At 45.8% G+C, this 17,421-nt stretch overlaps 1 protein-coding gene across 1 annotated transcript in view; it reads right to left on the bottom strand.

Moving 5' to 3' along the window:
- plg (plasminogen) overlaps positions 1 to 14,707 on the bottom strand; it is a 64,510-nt gene extending 49,803 nt beyond the window's left edge. Inside the window, exons 1-3 of the mRNA XM_052012203.1 lie at positions 14,549 to 14,707; positions 14,320 to 14,455; positions 12,218 to 12,324 (exon numbers count right to left, since the gene is read on the bottom strand). Of these exons, the coding sequence (XP_051868163.1) occupies positions 12,218 to 12,266 (49 nt within the window). The 5' untranslated portion in view covers positions 12,267 to 12,324; positions 14,320 to 14,455; positions 14,549 to 14,707. The remainder of the gene's footprint in view (positions 1 to 12,217; positions 12,325 to 14,319; positions 14,456 to 14,548) is intronic.
- Between the last annotated feature and the right edge of the window lie 2,714 nt (positions 14,708 to 17,421).

Here is a 17,421-nt window from a genome sequence, read left to right on the forward strand (position 1 = left end):
GGACGAGGACTTAGTGGAGACAAGTGCGGTAAATGGGAGTGAGGTAATGACTGGGATTGGATTAATTCTTTGAAACAATTGGCATAAACTCAGTATTTTTCAGTAGTATTCTGTTCAGGTGATACAGTTGGTGGTCAGAATTACCCATCAAGTTCAGGGCTTTGCAGTTATTACCCTTCGGAACCCAGTTTAGGTTGCTGAATCCGATTATCTCAAGCTCTCAGTTTTCCTGACTGTGCCGTCATTACACTGAGAAAAGTAAATGTTTGTACAGTGACAAACTACTCCCTGACCAGCGTGACAAAGTCCCTAAATGCTGCCTGGAAGGACTCAGTTGCAAAATAAATTCAGCCTGCATATTTTCCCAACCTTCCATGGAAAGAGTTGCAGACTTTTGATATAATGGGACGTAGCTAAATTAAAGTAAGTCCCTCCAGGACTATAGTGCTGGTGATGGTATGAAGTACATGGTCCTCAGTAAAAGTTCAGCTGGGATCTTCCTGAATGACAGGAGGGATGGAATAACTTACTCCTCCCGCCAGTTTTGTTATGTTAGCCCTGATGCCCCATATCTGTCTCCAGTCTAATCTTTTCTGAATACTCATCCTCCTCCAGAACACATGACCAGAGAGATCCCATTGGAAAATCCATGTCTATACTTTCTACATCACAGATGAAATGAGGGAACTGACCTGATAGAAGTTTATAAAATTATGAGAGGCATAGATAGGGTAGATAGTCAGAGTCTCTTTCCCAGGGTGGAAATGTCAGGTACTAGGCAGGGCTTTAAGGTGAGGGAGCAAAGTTTAAGGGAGATGTGCGGGGCAAGTTTCATAACATAGAGAGTGGTAGGTGCCTGGAATGCACTGCCAGGAGTATTGGTGGAAGCTGATATGATAGCAACAGCTAAGAGGCATTAGACACATGAATGGGCCATGGAATGAAGGGATATAGACCAGGGCAAGCAGATGGATTAGTTAGATTTGGCATCATGGTCGGCACAGACATGGTGGGCGGAAGGTCAGCACCAGCCACTGGCACACTTATGGGGCAGTGGCCAATTTTTCAGCCACCAATGAGAAAGGAGTGGGTCAGCCTGTAGTTAAAAGAGCTGTGCCCCCAATAGCCATGTCACCACTGAGGCTCCATGGCTGCACCCACTCTCTCACCATTGTGTGTGTTGAACTGAGGGTAAATCAGGAGAACACCAATGGGCTCAGTCACTGGATAACGAAGAGAGAACTCTCCGTATGTGAAATCTGTAATTTGACGATCAAAGAGTGTGTTTGTAAATTTCTGCTTCATGTTTGATTAATCTCTGGGACTGCACGCAACTGATCAATTATTGGTCAAACTGCAACTTTCTCTCAGTTAAAAATTAATGGCCCCGAGCGCTGGTGGGTGAAGGAGGATGGGGAGAGGAGGTGGGATGAGCGGGGGAGGAGGAGGCGGGAAAGCTCTTGGTGAGCACTGACTCTCGTTAAAATTCCTGCTCTATGTAAAGAGGAACATTCCTAATACATTTCGTTAGGCCTAGGTTTTGGAGCACTCATCTCTGAACGGGCTGCAAGGGGCAAGGTGATTTTCCCAATGCGTTGTTGGTGGTGATAACTCACTAATAGCATAATTTGACTGTACAGTCTTTTTCCCAGGGGAAGGGTGGCAAAGATTAAGGTGAGAGGGGGAGGATTTGAAAGGAACTGAGGGGCAACTTCTTCATACAGAGGGTGGTGGGTATGTGGAACAAATGGCCAGAGGAGGTGCTAGAGGCAGGTAACAATAACAACTTTTAAAAGGCACTTGGACAGGTACATGGATAGGAAAGGTTTAGAAGGATATGGGCCAAATGCAGGCAAATGGGACTAGCTGAGAGGGGTATCTTGGTCAGCACGGACAAGTTGGGCTGAAGGGCCTGTTTCCATGCTTTATGTCTCTGTGGCTCTATGACTCTATAATAAATAGTTTTATTAGCTGCTTGGCATAGCTCTAAAAAAAACGAGGTCAAACTAGCCTCAATAGAGTTCCTAGTTCCACAAAACCTCAAGAGGGTAAAAACAAGCAGCCAAGACTCCTCCCTTCCCTACAATATGCACTGCATGTCTGAAGTATTATTCCACTCTTCTTGTGACAGTGCCCCTGGGTTTGAAGATGACTTGTTTCCACTCTGGTTCTGTGGCCATGTGAGAGATCAAGCCAGGGTAAGTCTTATGCAGTGAAGGTAGGGCCCTGGGGAGTGCTATTGAACAGAGGGACCTAGAAGTGCAGTGAATATGCACTAAAAGTAGCATCACAGTGTAGACAGGGTGGGTGAAGAAGGTGTTTAGCACGCATGGCCTTCATCAGTCAGGGCAGTGAGTATAGGAGTCGGGAAGTTATGTTGCAGTTATATAAGATGTTGGTGAGGCCGCACTTGGAGTATTGTGTATAATTTTGGTTACCCTGCTATAGAAAAGATGTTACTAAAATAGAAAAAGTGCAGAAAAGATTACCAGGGTTGTTGCCCAGACTTGTGGGCCTGAGTTACAAGGATAGATTGTGTAGACCAGACTTTATTCCTAGAACATAGGAGATTGAGGGGTGACTAATAGAGGAAAATAAGATCACGAGGGGCATAAACAGGGTGAAAGAACATCGTCTTTTTCCCAAGGAGGGGGAAAGAGACCATAGGTTTAAGATCACAGGCGAGAGATTTAAAAGGGACATCAGGGGCAGCTTCTTCACGCAAAGGGTGGTGCGTATTTGGAATGTGCTGCCAGGAACAGTGGTTGAGGCGGGCACATTAGCAACATTGAAAAGCCATCTAGATAAGTACATATATAGATCGGAGAGGTTTAGAGGGCTATGGGCCAAATTCAGGCAGATGGAACAAGCTTGCTTGGAAACACAGTCAGCGTGGATGAGTAGGGTTGAAGGGCCTGTTTCCATGCTGTATGACGCTATGACTCTATGAAATGCAGACTCCTCCTTAGACAGGGGCAGGGGGTACCTGATGGGATGGGCGGGTGGATGGGTGGTTTGAGGGGTGGTTCCCTCCTTCTGCTGCTTACACGGGGATCCTGTGTTCTCTCGAAACACTCAGCAGGTCAGGCAGCATCTGTGGAGAGGGAAACAGACCTGAAACATTAACTCTTTTTCCTCTCCACAGACACTGTTCCACCTGCCAAGTGTTTCCAACATTTCCTTTTTATTTCCAGCATCTGCAGTTTATCACTTTCATCTCTCGATCACCATCTTGAGTTTTCTCAGTGACTGAGTCTCCACAGCCCCCTTGGGTAGAGAATTCCGAAGATTCACCACCCCCTGGGTGAAGGAATCTCCCTTTCACAAAAGCTTTTGCTGGTCATTGATTCATAAGATTGCACAGCACAGAAACAGGCCCTTCTGTCCAACTCATCCACACTCTTGTACAATGAAGGTGAACTCTTCATCTCCCAATCTACTTCGTTGTGGCCTTGCACCTTGTTGTCTGCCTGCACTGCACTTTCTCTGTAAGTGTAACACTGTATTCTGCATTTTCTTATTGCTTTTCCCTTGTACTACGTCATATGTCAAGCCACTGTTTATTGATTACAACTCGGCATTCAGCGCCAACATTCCCTCAGTATTAATAACCAGATTTCAAAACCTGGGCCTTTGTACCTTCCTCTGCAACTGGATCTTCGACTTCCTTATCGAGAGACCACAGTCAGTGCAGATCGGTAATAACATCTCCTCCTCGCTGACATCAACACAGGTGCACCTCAAGGATGCATGCTTAGCCCACTGCTCTACTCTCTCTACACTCATGACTGCGTGGCTAAGCACAGCTCAAACGCCACCTGTAGATTTGCCGATGACACTGCTGTTGTTGGTAGAACCTCAGGTGGCAATGAGGAGCTTACAGAAGTGAGATAGATCAGCTGGTTGAGTGGTGTTGCAACAACAACCTCACACTCAACGTCAGCAAGACCAAGGATTGTGGACTTCAGGAAGGGGAAGTCAGGAGAACACACACCAGTCCTCATTGAGGGGTCAGTGGTGAAAAGGGTGAGCAGCTTCAAGTTCCTGGGTATCAACATTTCAGAGGATCTAACCTGGGCCCAAAATATTGATGCAATCATGAAGAAGGAACACCAGTGGCTCTACTTCATTAGGAGCTTGAGGAGATTCAGTATGTCACCAAAGACTCTTGCAGATTTCTATAGATGTACGGAGGAGAGCATTCTGACTGGTTTCAACACAGCCTGGTATGGACGTTCCAATTCACAGGATCGCAAGAGGGTTGTAGACTCAGCCAGCTCCATCACGGGGCCAACCATCCCCACCATCGAGGACATCTTCAAGAGGTGGTGCCTCAAGAAGGCGACATCCATCATTAAGAACCCTCAACAACCGAGACATGCCCTCTTCTGGTTACTACCATCAGGCAGGAGGTACAGAAGCCTGAAGACCCACACTCAGTGATTCAGGGACAGCTTCTTCCCCTCCACCATCAGATTTCTGAACGGTCCATGAACCCATGAACACTACCTCGTTATTCCTTTTCTTTGCACTATTTATCTATTTTTGTAATTTATAGATTTTCATATCTTTGCACTGTACTGCTGCTGCAAAACAACAAATTTCATGTCATATGTCAGTGATTCTGATTCTGATATGACCTCAATGTACTTATGTATGAAATGGTCTGTATGGATGGCATGCAAAACAAAGCTTTTCACTATATCTTGGTACATGTGACAATAATAACCCAATTACCAATTACCAAGCAACACTAATCCCATTTGGAGTCACAGTCATACAGCACAGAAACAGGCCCTTTGGCCCAGCTGGTCCGTGATGACCAAGATTCCCACTTAAGCTAGTCCATTTACCCTGCATTTGGCCCATATCCCTCTAAACCCTTCCTATCCATGGTCCTGTCCAAGTACCTTTTAAATGTTGTTAATGTACTTACCTCAGCCACTTCCTCTGGCAGCTCATACTGACCACCCTTTGGGTGAAAAAGTTGTTCCTCAGGTTCCTATTAAATCTCTCCCCTCTCACCTTAAACCTATGCCTTCTAGTTCTTGATTCCCTGATCCTGGGAAAAAGACTGTGCGCATTGATCCTATCTATGCCCCTCAGGATTTTATACACCTCTACAAGATCACCCCTCATTCTCCTACGCTCCAACGAAAAAAGTTCCAACCTGCTCAACCTCTCTCCATAACTTTGACCCTCAAGTCCCAGCAACATCCTCGTAAATCTCCTCTGCAGTCTTTCCAGCTTAATGGCATCTTTCCTATAGCAGGGTGATTAAAACTGAACACAATATTCCAAACACGGCCTCATCAAAGTCTTGTACATAACATAGTATCCCAAGTTCTATACTCAATACCATGACTGATGAAATCAGTTGAGCTGAAGGGCCTGTTTCCATGCGGTGTGACTGTGATTCTAAATGGGATTAGTGTATCTTGGTAATTGGTAATTGGTTTATTATTGTCACATGTACTGAGATACAGTGAAAAGCATGCTTAAAGTCTTCCTCACTACCCTGTCTACCTGCGATGCTGCTTTCAGGGAACTATGTACGTGGGCTCCTAGGAACTCGTGTTTGGCCCATATCCCCCTAAACCTTTCACATCCATGTACCTGTCCAAGTGTCTTTTAAATGTTGTAATTTACGCATAACTATTTTCCACTCACGCATTCTTCTGGAGAAATTACCCTACTTTTTTTGGGAGATGTTGCTGTAGTTCCTTCCTATATCTTTAGGACCATCACTGTGAACAAAGAACATAGAACAGTACAGCACAGTACGGGCCCTTTGGCCCATGTGAGTGCAGAGAATATTTCTCAGCTGTGTTGAAGGTATAGGCTGAGATTCTGAGCCATGTCACATCAGCAGCAACACTGTCCAATCTTCACTGTTCTGCAATTTTCTAGTCTACATCCTCATTTCCCAGCTCAGCCTAGCCCAGTTCCCACCTGTTTTAGAAGACCACTATCATCCCGGTACCGAAGAAAAACAAGGTACCATGCCCTAATGACTACCGACTGGTGGCTCTGACATCCAGCATCATGAAGTGCTTCGAGAGGCTGGTCATGGCACTCATTAACCCCAGCCTCCCAGACAACTTCGACCCACTTCAATTCACCTACCGCTGAAACAGGATGCCATCTCCCTGGCCCTACACTCATCTCTGGAGCATCTGGACAATAAAGGCACTTACTTTAGACTATTGTTTATTGACTACAGCTCCGCCTTCAATATTATAATTCCAAGCATACTCATCACCACACACCGAGACCTGGGAGTCACCTCCCTTTGCAACTGGATCCTTGACTTTCTGACCAACAGACCACAATCAGTGAGCATAGGAAGCAACACCTCCACCATGATTATCCTCAACACTGGTGCCCCACAAGGCTGCGTCCTCAGCCACCTACTCTACTCCCTATACACTCATGATTGTGTGGCCAGATTCTGCTTTAACTCCATCTACAAGTTTGCAGATGATCCCACCGTAGTAGGCTGTATCTTAAATAATGATGAGTTGGAGTACAGGAAGGAGATAGAGAGCTTAGTGACATGGTGTCATAACAACAACTTTTCCCTCAATGTCAGCAAAACAAAAGAGCTGGTCACTGACTTCAGGAAAGGGGGGTGGTGTACATACACCTGTCTACATCAATGGTGCTGAGGTCGAGAGGGTTGAGAGCTTCAAGTTTCTAGGAATGACATCACCAACAGCCTGTCCTGGTCCAACCATGTAGATGCCATGGCCAAGAAAGCTCACCAACGCCTCTACTTCCACAGAAGCCAAAGAAATTGGGCATGTCCCCTTTGACACTCACCAACTTCTATCGATACATCATAGAAAGCATTCTATCCGGATGCATCATGGCTTGGTATGGCAACTGCTCTGCCCAGGAGATTAAGAAACTGCAGACAGTTGTGGACACAGCCCAGCACAGCATGGACACCAGCCTCCCTTCCATGTACTCTGTCTATACTTCTCGCTGCCTCAGTGAAGCAGCCAGCATAATCAAAGACCCCCTCCCACCCAGATATTCTCTCTTCTCCCTTCTCCCATCAGGCAGAAGATACAGGAGCCTGAGAGCACATACCACCAGACTCAAGGACAGCTTCTATCCTGCTGTTATAAGACTATTGAAGAGTTCCCTAGTACGATAAGATAGACTCTTGACCTCATAATCTACCTGGTTATGACCTTGCACCTTGTTTTCTACCTGCACTGCACTTTCCTCTGTAGCTGTGACACTTTACTCTACATTCTGTTATACCCTGTACTACCTCAATGCACTGTGTAATGAACTGATCTGTACAAACAGTATGCAAGATAAGTTTTTCACTGTACCTCGGTACAAGTGATGATAAGCCAAAACCAAACCAATACCAAAACCATTTAACTCATAACTACCTCACCTGCAGCTGAGGGAAGCTTCTGCATTGATCTGTGCTTCTTCTTACCACTATCAGGGCTGGCTCGGAACAAAACGAGGAGGAATGTGATGGTAGATGGACCAGCGTGTTGAAGCTTCCAAAGTCTTAGACTGGCTGGAAACATCTGGGGAAGGGCAAACACATGTTGCACTAGGTTGCAGTGGGACTACAGGGCTAGGAGAATGCCAGGGCTTACTGTGGAGCATTGGAGAGACCTCTGCTCACTCCCCAATGCTCCTCAAACAGGCAGCTCCCCCATTGTTGAGGGTCAAGGGGAAAAAAAGGAATGCTGGGGTCAGGGAGAGGGGAGCTCCCAGCAGCCTCTGGAAGCATGTCCAGGAGCGACAATGGGGCGGGAAAGGGTGGCCACTCCCGCTGCCTGCACACACCTTTGGGTGACTGGTGAGGTCAGTAAAGAGTGCAGTGGGTTTGGAACAGCAGTAGCCTTTGTCAGGAGGCGAATTCTTTACCCAGAAACCGTTGGAGCATTGAAATCTCTGACTCAGGGACATGGATAGGGTAGATAGTCAGAGTCTTTCTCTGAGGGCAGGAATGTCAAATACTGGAGCGCATTCATTTAAGGTGAGAGTGGGAAAGTTCAAAGGAGATAGGTGGGGCAAGCTTCTTACACAGAGAGTGGTGGGTGCCTGGAACAGGCTGCCGGGGGTTGTGGTGGAGGTAGAGATGATAGTGGAGTTGAAGAGGCTGTTAGATGAATACGCAGGGATCGGAGGGAAATGGATCATGTACAGGCAGAAGAGATTTAGTTTGATTCAGCATTGTGTTCAGCACAGCATGGTGGGCTGAAGGGCCTGTTCTTGTGCTGTACTGTTCTTTGTCCTATTTTCTATGTTCTATGTTCTATGTTCCATTTCATCATCTGCTCAGGATGAGGGTAGGTCACTCCCCATGCCTTTCACTAAAGCTGTCAATGTCCCTCATTCTGAGTTCTCTATAAAAGAGATGGATGCTTTGAGACTGCCTGCTCCGTGACTTCAGGGTACCTGGTTTGTCTCAGTGCCATTCAGACAGGAGCTGGCTTGAAAGCTCTGTGAGGGTACAATGGCAAATTTAGAACTCCAGATTATGCTGGAATCTGGAGCAAATAAACAAACTGCTAGAGGAACTCAGAAGGTTGAGCAGCATCTGTGGAGGGGAAACCAGATTTATTGGTATTGGTATTGGTTTATTATTGTCACATGTACAGAGATACAGTGAAGAACTTAGTTTTGCAAGTGATCCATACAGATCATTTCAAAACATAGGTACATTGGCAGGATCCTTAACAGTTGATGGACAGGGGGATCTTGGGGTTCAGGTACATGGTTTCCTAAAAGTGGCCGCACAGTTTGACAGGGTGGTAAAGAAGGCATGCACATGCCATGCTTGCCTTCATTAGTCAAGAGCCAGCAAGTTATGTTACAGGTTTATAAAACTCAGGTTAGGCCACATTTAGATATTACATTCATTCTGGTCTCCTCATTACAGGAAGGATGTGGAGGCTTTGGAGAGGGTGCAGGAGAGGTTCAGCAGGGTGCCGCTTGATTTGAAGGACATGTGCTATGAGGAGATGTTGGACAAACTGGGGCTATTTTCTCTAGAGTGGCGGGTGCTGAGGGGAGATTCGATAGGTTTATAAAATTATGCAAGGCATAGGTAGAGTAGACAGGCAGTATCTTTTTCCCAGGGTCAAAATGTCTAGTACTAGAGGGCATGTATTTAAGGTGAGAGGGGGCAAGTACAAAGGAGATGTGCGAGGCAAGTTTTTTACACAGAGAGTGGTGGGTGCCTGGAATGTGCTGTCAAGTGTGGTGGTGGAGGCAAATAGTATAAGAGCAATTAAAAAACTCTTAGAGAGGCACATGAATATGCAGAGAATGGAAGGATATGGTCACTGTGAGGGGAAGAGGGATTACATTAATTAGGATTCATTGGTTTAATTCATTCAGCACAACATCGTGGCCCGGAGGGTCCATCCTGTGCTGTGCTGTTCCATGTTCTATGTTCTATTGAGGTAGCACAAGGGAAAAACAACAAAATGCAGAACAAAGTGTTACAGTTACAGAGAAAGTGCAGTGCTGGCAGACAATGAGGTGAAAGACCATGACAAGATAGATGGTGAGGTAAATTGTGAGGATTTAGAATGCCTGCGTATAAAGGCACAAAGTGCAGTGCAGCTGGACAGTGAGCTCTGGGTGTGGGTGGGTGTTTGGGAATTTGATGCAGCGGCAATAATGGAAATGTGAGTTGAAAATGGGGAGGGCACAAATGTTTGTAAAAGATGGGTGAGGAAAGATGGAGGGGATGGTAGTGCTGACAAGTGAAGACATTCCTGGTTGGAAAGAGGGGATGTGTTTACGGGAAAGGACAGAATCCGTTTAATTCATTTTGAGAAGCAAGAAGAGTCTGGTCACACTACTGGGCTATCCTGCAGCTCTCCAGCAAGTGAGGGAGGCAGAGGCATGAACCTGAGGGGAAACATCTCCTCCTTGTTCACCTGTCAGTTTCTTTGGTTCTATTTTACCCTTCTTACGTCCCCTTTCATCCCACTGAGTTTTCCTGCTTCTACTTCAGGAGTTCTGTTTTGCTGGGGGTGCCCATTTGTACAAACGTCATTGTTTCTGACACACAGGGGAACTCCCTGATTCCTGGCTAGCGCACACCCCTCAACCTGCCTCACATGATCTGGTCACTATCGCATACAAAGGACAAACACTGCAGATGCTGGGGATCTGACATAAAAACACAAATACTTGGGATACTCGGGAGGTCAGGCAGCATCTGTGGAGAGTTAACGATTCGGATCACTAACCCAAATTGTTTACTTGTTTCCCTTCCAGCGTTTTCTGTTATTAATTTGGTCACTAACACAGGGCTGACTGTGGGACATTGCCATGCTCTCATTGGCAGCCACGTTTCCCAGTTCACAACAGACTGCAGTCCCTTTGCACATCATTGGCTCGAAGTGTGATGTTGAGAAATGCAGCAGTTACCTTGGAGGGGATCATAGAATTATTCAGGCACAAAGGAGGCTATTTAGTCCACTGAATCCATGCCAGATCCTTGCTATTTATTCATTCCCTAAGTCTTTGCCCTCAAATTAAAGGTGTGCAGAGTGGGGAAGGTGGAGCAGTAAGGGCCACAATATCCCTCCCAATAACTTGGTGAGGCTGTGCATGCAGGCACAGTGTTCTCTGGTATGTGGACTCCCCCAAAGGCAACAGCTTTTAAAGCCCAAGTGCATGCCCCCTACTGGAACTGATCTTCTCTGCTTCCACCCCCTCCTCCCACCGCCTCTCGCAGACAATAATCTCCAGATTGGAAACTCTCTCTGCTTCCAGTTATTTTCCTCAGGTCCCTCCTGCAAAGCTGTGTCCCCATTCCTCAAACCATTCCTTCCTTCAGGAGAAACAAGAGCCTGCAGATGCTGGAATCTGGATCAACAAACAATCTGCTGGAAGAACTCAGCGGGTCGATTGGCATCTGTAGGGGTGAAAGGAATTGTAGACATTTCGGATCCTGATGCAGGGTTTCGACCTGAAAAATCGACAATTCCTTTCCTCCCACAGATGCTGCTTGACTTGCTGAGTTCCTCCAACAGACTGTTTGTCATTCCCTCGTTTGCCTCTCTAAATCAGTCATGATCTTTCCCACTTCCATCAGATCTCCTGACAACCTACCTTGTTCCATGGAGAACAGACTCAGCTTTTCTGGTCTAACTTCATGGGCTGAAAGCCCTCAACCCTGGAACCATTCTGGTAGGACTCCTCTTGCTCTCCTCTCTAGGATCTTCTCATCTGGCCCTTTCACCTTATTGTCCACCTGCACTGGACTTTCTCTGTAACTGTAACACTATAATTCTGTATCCTGGTTTCCCTTTTTACTCCCTTGATATGTCTGAATGAACTGTCTGGATGGCACACAAACAAAAGCTGTTCACTGCATCTCGGTACATATGACAATAATAAGCCAATACCAATTCCAATTCTTAAAGTGTGGTGACCAGAACTGGAAGCCGGGCACCATTTGTGGAACCTTTATGTCCAGATGTGGAGGCAGGGAAGACCTTGGTCACTGGAATGTTCTGCTAGACTTGCAGAGGATGCTGGAAAGCATGGAATTGGTAATCACTCTGGGGGGAGAGATCGCGTTCACAGACCCAGAGTCTATCACAAGCTCAGCGCTCCATGATTAGTAGGTTTTTACAAATCTCCCAGGGATGAGCCTTTCTTTAAGAAGGGCAGGGAATGGAGGGAAAAAGACCATGTGTGAGCAGGTGGGACTGGTTTGAATCGGCATTATGGTCAGCACAGACCTCATGGGCCGAAGGGCCTGTTCCTGTGCTGTACTGTTCTATGTTCTTGATTCTCTAACCCTTTTTTCCCAGGGCTGGGGAATCAAGAACTAGAGGCCACAGGTTTGTGAGAGGAGATTTATTACGAACCTGAGAGGCAACAGTGTCACCTAGAGCGGGTCCATACATGGAATGAGCTGGCAGAGGAAGTGGTTGAGGCAGGTGCATTAACATTTAAAAGATACTTGGACAGGTACGTGGATAGGAAAGATTTAGAGGGATATGGGCCAAATGCGGCCAAATGGGACTAGCTTCGATGGGAATTTTGGTCGGCATGGACCAGCTGGGCCAAAGGGCCTGTTTCCTTGCTGTATGACTCTGACTCTATTAGATGCTGTAACTTATAATTAGTGTTGTTATTTTACACTTCTTTGGGTTTAGCTTAAAATATATTTGTCTGCATATTGTTCAGCTTCTAATTTAAACTTTACCTTTTTTCTCATAAAGGACAGTGTTTGTTCTTCTCACCACCACCTGCATGCGACTATTTTCCGCTTTCACAATGCACTCCTGATCCTTCTGATTGAAGAGAAAAGCTCTGACAAAGAGAATACACTGTGATGAGCCGGACACAACACAAAGCAATGGGGAAGATTTTGATTTGAGGTGTTACTGCAGAAGGCCAGTATAAATCCCCATTGTCCAACCTCCCGATCTCCATTTCAAAATCAGGAGTGCTGGACATTAGCCAGTCGATCTGATGTTGCTCACGGGAAAAGTTTACCCCAGCAATACAGGTGAGACTGAGCAACTCAAGTCCAATGTCACTCAGCACAGTAAAGCTGCTTTTCAAGTTTTCTTCATCAACACTGCCGTGTAATAGAAATCAAAAGCGAAATTTGAGGCACAATATAAAATTGGCACTTGCATTCTTTCAGAATATTTTATGGACTGGTGGTTAGGGCTGTTTTCCATTACATTTCGAACACCTCTCGTTATCAGCAGTCACTTTGCACGTTTATTTGGCGGTGTGTGTATCCACTGTTTTACTGTTTGTTCCCTCTTTCTCCTCCCTCCCCTCTCCGTCCGCCCATCACCCACACACTCCTCCCACTGGTTCCCCCCTTCACCTCCCTCCCTTTATTCCATGGTCCACTGCCCTCTCCAATCAGATTCCACCTTCTTCAGCCCTTGGTCACTTCCACCGATCACCTCCCAGCTTCTGACATCATTCCCACTCTCCCCCCCCCCCCCCCTCACCTGGATCCATCTATCACCTGCAAGTTCTTGCTCCACCCCTTCCCCCCACTTTTTTATATTGCCTATCGCCCCTCTTTCTTTTCAGTCCTGACGAAAGGTCTCGACCGGAAACATCGACTGTCCATCTCCCTCCATAGATGCTGCCTGACCTGCTGAGTTCCTCCAGTTCCTTTGTGTGTTGCTCCAGATTTCCAGAATCTGCAGTCTCTCATGTCTCCACTGTTTTAAAGCTGGTTTATAATCAGGAGTGGAGTTCCTCTGTTAAAGCTGTTGTGTAATGGTGCTGAGGGCATCATGTCCTCTTTCTGCACTGCCATAAATTTGGCAGGGGTCCTGTTTGCTAATGGTGTAGCTGGATCTCCTGCAGAAATTAAGGCCATGGTGTTCTGTCCCATGCCACCTTGAAAAGCTGGATCTCAAGCAACAAGATGGTTCCACCAGCTTTTCTCTGACAGTCACAGCCATTGAAATTGTAGGATTGAAACGAGCCACTTGGCTCAAACATTCCACGCTATCGCAGCCGCAGGCTTCAAGTCACAGTGACCCACCCTATTCCAAAAACGTTTGCCATGCCCAATCACATTTTTAAATCTGAGTTGTCATGTCATAACTGCAAATACTTGAAATACACAGTGGACTTAATTAGCATCTCAACACTGAAAAGGGTGCTGCAGTCAAAGTGTGAATCTGCCGTCTCCCTTGGTGGAAACATTTTCACCACCCAAGTACCAATCAGTCAATTACATACTCTTTGAAGAGAAGGAAAGTTCCCACAGCAAAGAGGTAAATGACCAGATAATCAGTCGGAGAAATCTGTCATTAAGGCAGGGAGGAATCTTCTGCAACAATTAAAATTTTCTAATCACAAATGAGATGGGGAGGAACATAATTTTTTTCACTGGACTGGAACAGAACAGAGATGGTGTCATCAAAAGAGCAACAAACAATCTGCTAGAGGAACTCAGCAAGTCGAGCAGCATCTGTGAGGGGAAAAGGAATTGTTGACGCTTTGGGTCAAAATCCTGCATCAGAACCTGTCCCCCTACAGATGATGCTCGACCTGCTGAGTTCCTCCAGCAGATTGTTTGTTGCTCCAGATTCCAGCATCTGCAGTCTCCTGTGTCTTTGTCAAAAGAGAGCCTTAGGATTCAACCCAGGAGAGCACAAGTTTAACACCACTCTGACTGGGCTGCAGCCGCTGGAAAGTGTTTGGACTTCTGGTTTAGAATCACAAGTGCTTCTAAATGCTAAACACCTGTCCGATATTTTTTAAACTTACTAACAAACCTGTCGTGCATTACCAGCATTCTATTTTATAGAAAGTAAAACCTACCTGCAGACAAGCTGGGTTTCCCGGTTACATTTTGCTGCACATTCTTCAATGCTGACCAGGGGATATTTCACTTCTCTTGCAGAATAAATCCAGGCCCCTTCCGTTTTAATATAGTCACTCAATAGATCACCTTGTACTGTGAAAAGGAAAGACTTTGCATTATTATGTTTTGATTATAACAATCACCTTTCACACAAAAGCTGCCAAACCAATGATGAATTTTACTCACCAAAACATGGCAAAGTCAGAAAAAAGGAGTCTCATACAAGCAAGCATTTTAAATCCTGATTTCAGACAATTTGGAAACCCTATCCTAGTTACTGACAGAGATCCTTGCATCAATGAACAAACACCCTGGGCACACAGGACAACTTTTGCATTTCGAGATAGTGGATCCTTTTCTAAACAAAGAGGTCACAAACCTGCCAACGTTCCCTGACCACCCAGAGCGCTCTCCTGCTTCAGCTTTTTTTGTGTGTGAGAGAAATCTAGTCACAAAACTCAGGTCCACAGAGGTATCATAGGTTGCTGAGTTAGTTCTACCCTGGTGATTGGAAATGGACAAGCACAGTTGTGGTGTAGGTGCCATTGGCATGCATGGTGTTGCACATTGGCATGCATGGTGTATACAGAGGTAGGAAGGTGAATCTGGGCTGCATGCAATGCTGGTTGAGCATATTGATGCAAGGCTGGAGCCCCAACAAGCTCCCTTTCTTACTCTCACATACCTGAACAGATTTACAAGTACTTACAGTGTATAATTTATGTTTAATGTATGTTTTTCTTGTGTATGCTGCTTATCTGACCCTATGTGCCTGTGATGCTCCAGCAAGTAAGTTTTACATTGCACCTGTATCTGTGCACATGACAATAAACACGACTTGACTTTCCAGGTGAATTACCTGTTGATTCCTTCTATTGACTGCTTCGAGTGCCTGCTGCTTTAAGGTTGCTAAAACCACAGCAAGTGGTGGATAGAGAAATTCCTAAGACTGCGGATGCTGAAAATCTGAAATAAAAACTGAAAAAGTTGAAACACTCATCAGGTCAGGCAGCATCTGTGGAAGGGGAACCGGCTAACAATCCAGGTCTGGGACCCATGATCAGAACGGGGAAAGAGAGAAAGCAAGTTAAGTGTGGGAGGGGGATGGGTGGAACAAAAGGAATAAGATGAATTAATGTGGCAGTTTAAAATCAGATTAAGTTACTTTGTTGATCTAATGTGTTGCTAACAGAAAGGCTGAGGAACATTCCCAGCAGCCACACCATACAAAATAAAAGATAGTCTGAGCTAAAATAGTGACAGGGCGGACAGATGTTGAAGGGTCCCTGTGTAGACTTCAGGGCTTCTACACAAAACACTTGCTCCCAGCCATGGGTGCATTAGTAGGCTTCAATCTTGGAGTGTCAGCAAAATGAGCTGAGGGCACACTATTGGAAAAGGGAGAAGGAAGTGGGAAGGGGATCATTCACAGTCAGAGGTCTGGGGTGTAGAAATCAATTTTACCTCCTGATCTCTGGTAAGAAACAACAAATGAACCATCTGCATTCAATACTGATGACCACGATGAAACCTACAATCCACTCTGGCCACAGCTGCAGCCTTAGAGCAGGGCAAGGACTGCATCGGCAGTGGCTGTTAAGGTGATTATTGCAGTACACTTTTATGCATCTGGATGATTAGAGATGGAGATGGTTGAGAGCTTCAAGTTCCTCGGTGTAAGTATTACCAACAGTTTGTCCTGGTCCCACCTCAAAGATACTATGGCCAAGAAAGTGCACCAATGTCTCTACTTCCTCAGAAGTTCTGGTATTTCACATCTTAAATTCCTTTCGAGAGTCATGGAGTTATACAGCACAGAAACAGACCCTTCAGCCCAACTTGTCCATGCTGACCAAAGTGCCTACCTCAGCAAGTCCTATTAGCCTGCATTTGACCCATATCCTTCTAAACCTTTCCTATCCCTGTACCTGTTTAAATGTCTTTTAAACTTTGTAATTGTACCCACCTCTGCCACTTCCTCTGGCAACTCGTTTCATATACCAACCACCCTCTATGCAAAAAAACTTACCTCTCAGATCCCCTTTAAATCATTCCCCTCTCACCTTAAAGTCTCCCCTACCGTGGGTAAAAGGACAGTGTCCATCCACCCTATCCTATGACCCTCATGATGTTATAAACTTCTATGAGGTCACCCCTCAGCCTTTTTCACTCCAAGGAAAGCAGTCCCAGCCTATCAGACTCTCTTTATAAATCAAGCCCTCCAATCCCAGCAACATCCTTGAAATCTCATCAGAAACTGATCTGGGCAAACTGGCATCTGGCTTCACTCACTAGCTGGGTTGCCAAAGTCCAAGCCAGGATTAAAGCTCACACCAATGCCAGTGCTGAGATGGTGCACCAGATTCACTGATGAATCTTAAAACAGAGACCTAGAATTCCTCTGTGCAATACCAAAGCATGTCAGCATTGTGACATTGAAAGCCACATTAAGGGTGGAGAGAAAGAGATTCTGGTCACACTTCCAGCAATCAGCACCAATTACTGACATTGTGTCTTCATTTTGGGTGAGCACTTGCATTTGCTGGATCTTTTTGCAGTATCAAACTTACCAAATGACATCAACTCCAGTGCAGCGCCCAACATTTGTGAACAGTGAGATTCTCCACCCCACTGGTTTGAGAGACAACTACTGTTACTCACTCATAGAAAGACCAGCTATTTGTATCTGTCCGTAGACAAATTCTCTGACGACACCACTGTCGTTGGAAGAAATCACAGGTGGTGATGAGACAGCGTACAGGAGCAAGATACAACACCTGGTTGAGTGGTGCCGCAAAGACAACCTCTCCCTCGATGTCAGCAAAACTAAAGAGCTGATTGTTGACTTCAGGAAGGGAAGGAGGGCAAATATGCACCAGTCCACATTGGGGGATCAGCAGTGGAGAGAGCAGCAGCTTTAAATTCCTGGGCATTAACACATCAGATGATCTGTCCTGGGCCCAGCACATAGATGCAATCACAAGGAAGGTTGTTACTTTCTTAGAAGGTTAAGGAGATTTGGCTCGTCACTGAACACTCTAACAAACGTCTACAGGTGT

This window comes from Pristis pectinata, chromosome 3 (genome assembly GCF_009764475.1).
Source record: "Pristis pectinata isolate sPriPec2 chromosome 3, sPriPec2.1.pri, whole genome shotgun sequence".
Lineage (NCBI taxonomy): Eukaryota > Metazoa > Chordata > Chondrichthyes > Rhinopristiformes > Pristidae > Pristis > Pristis pectinata.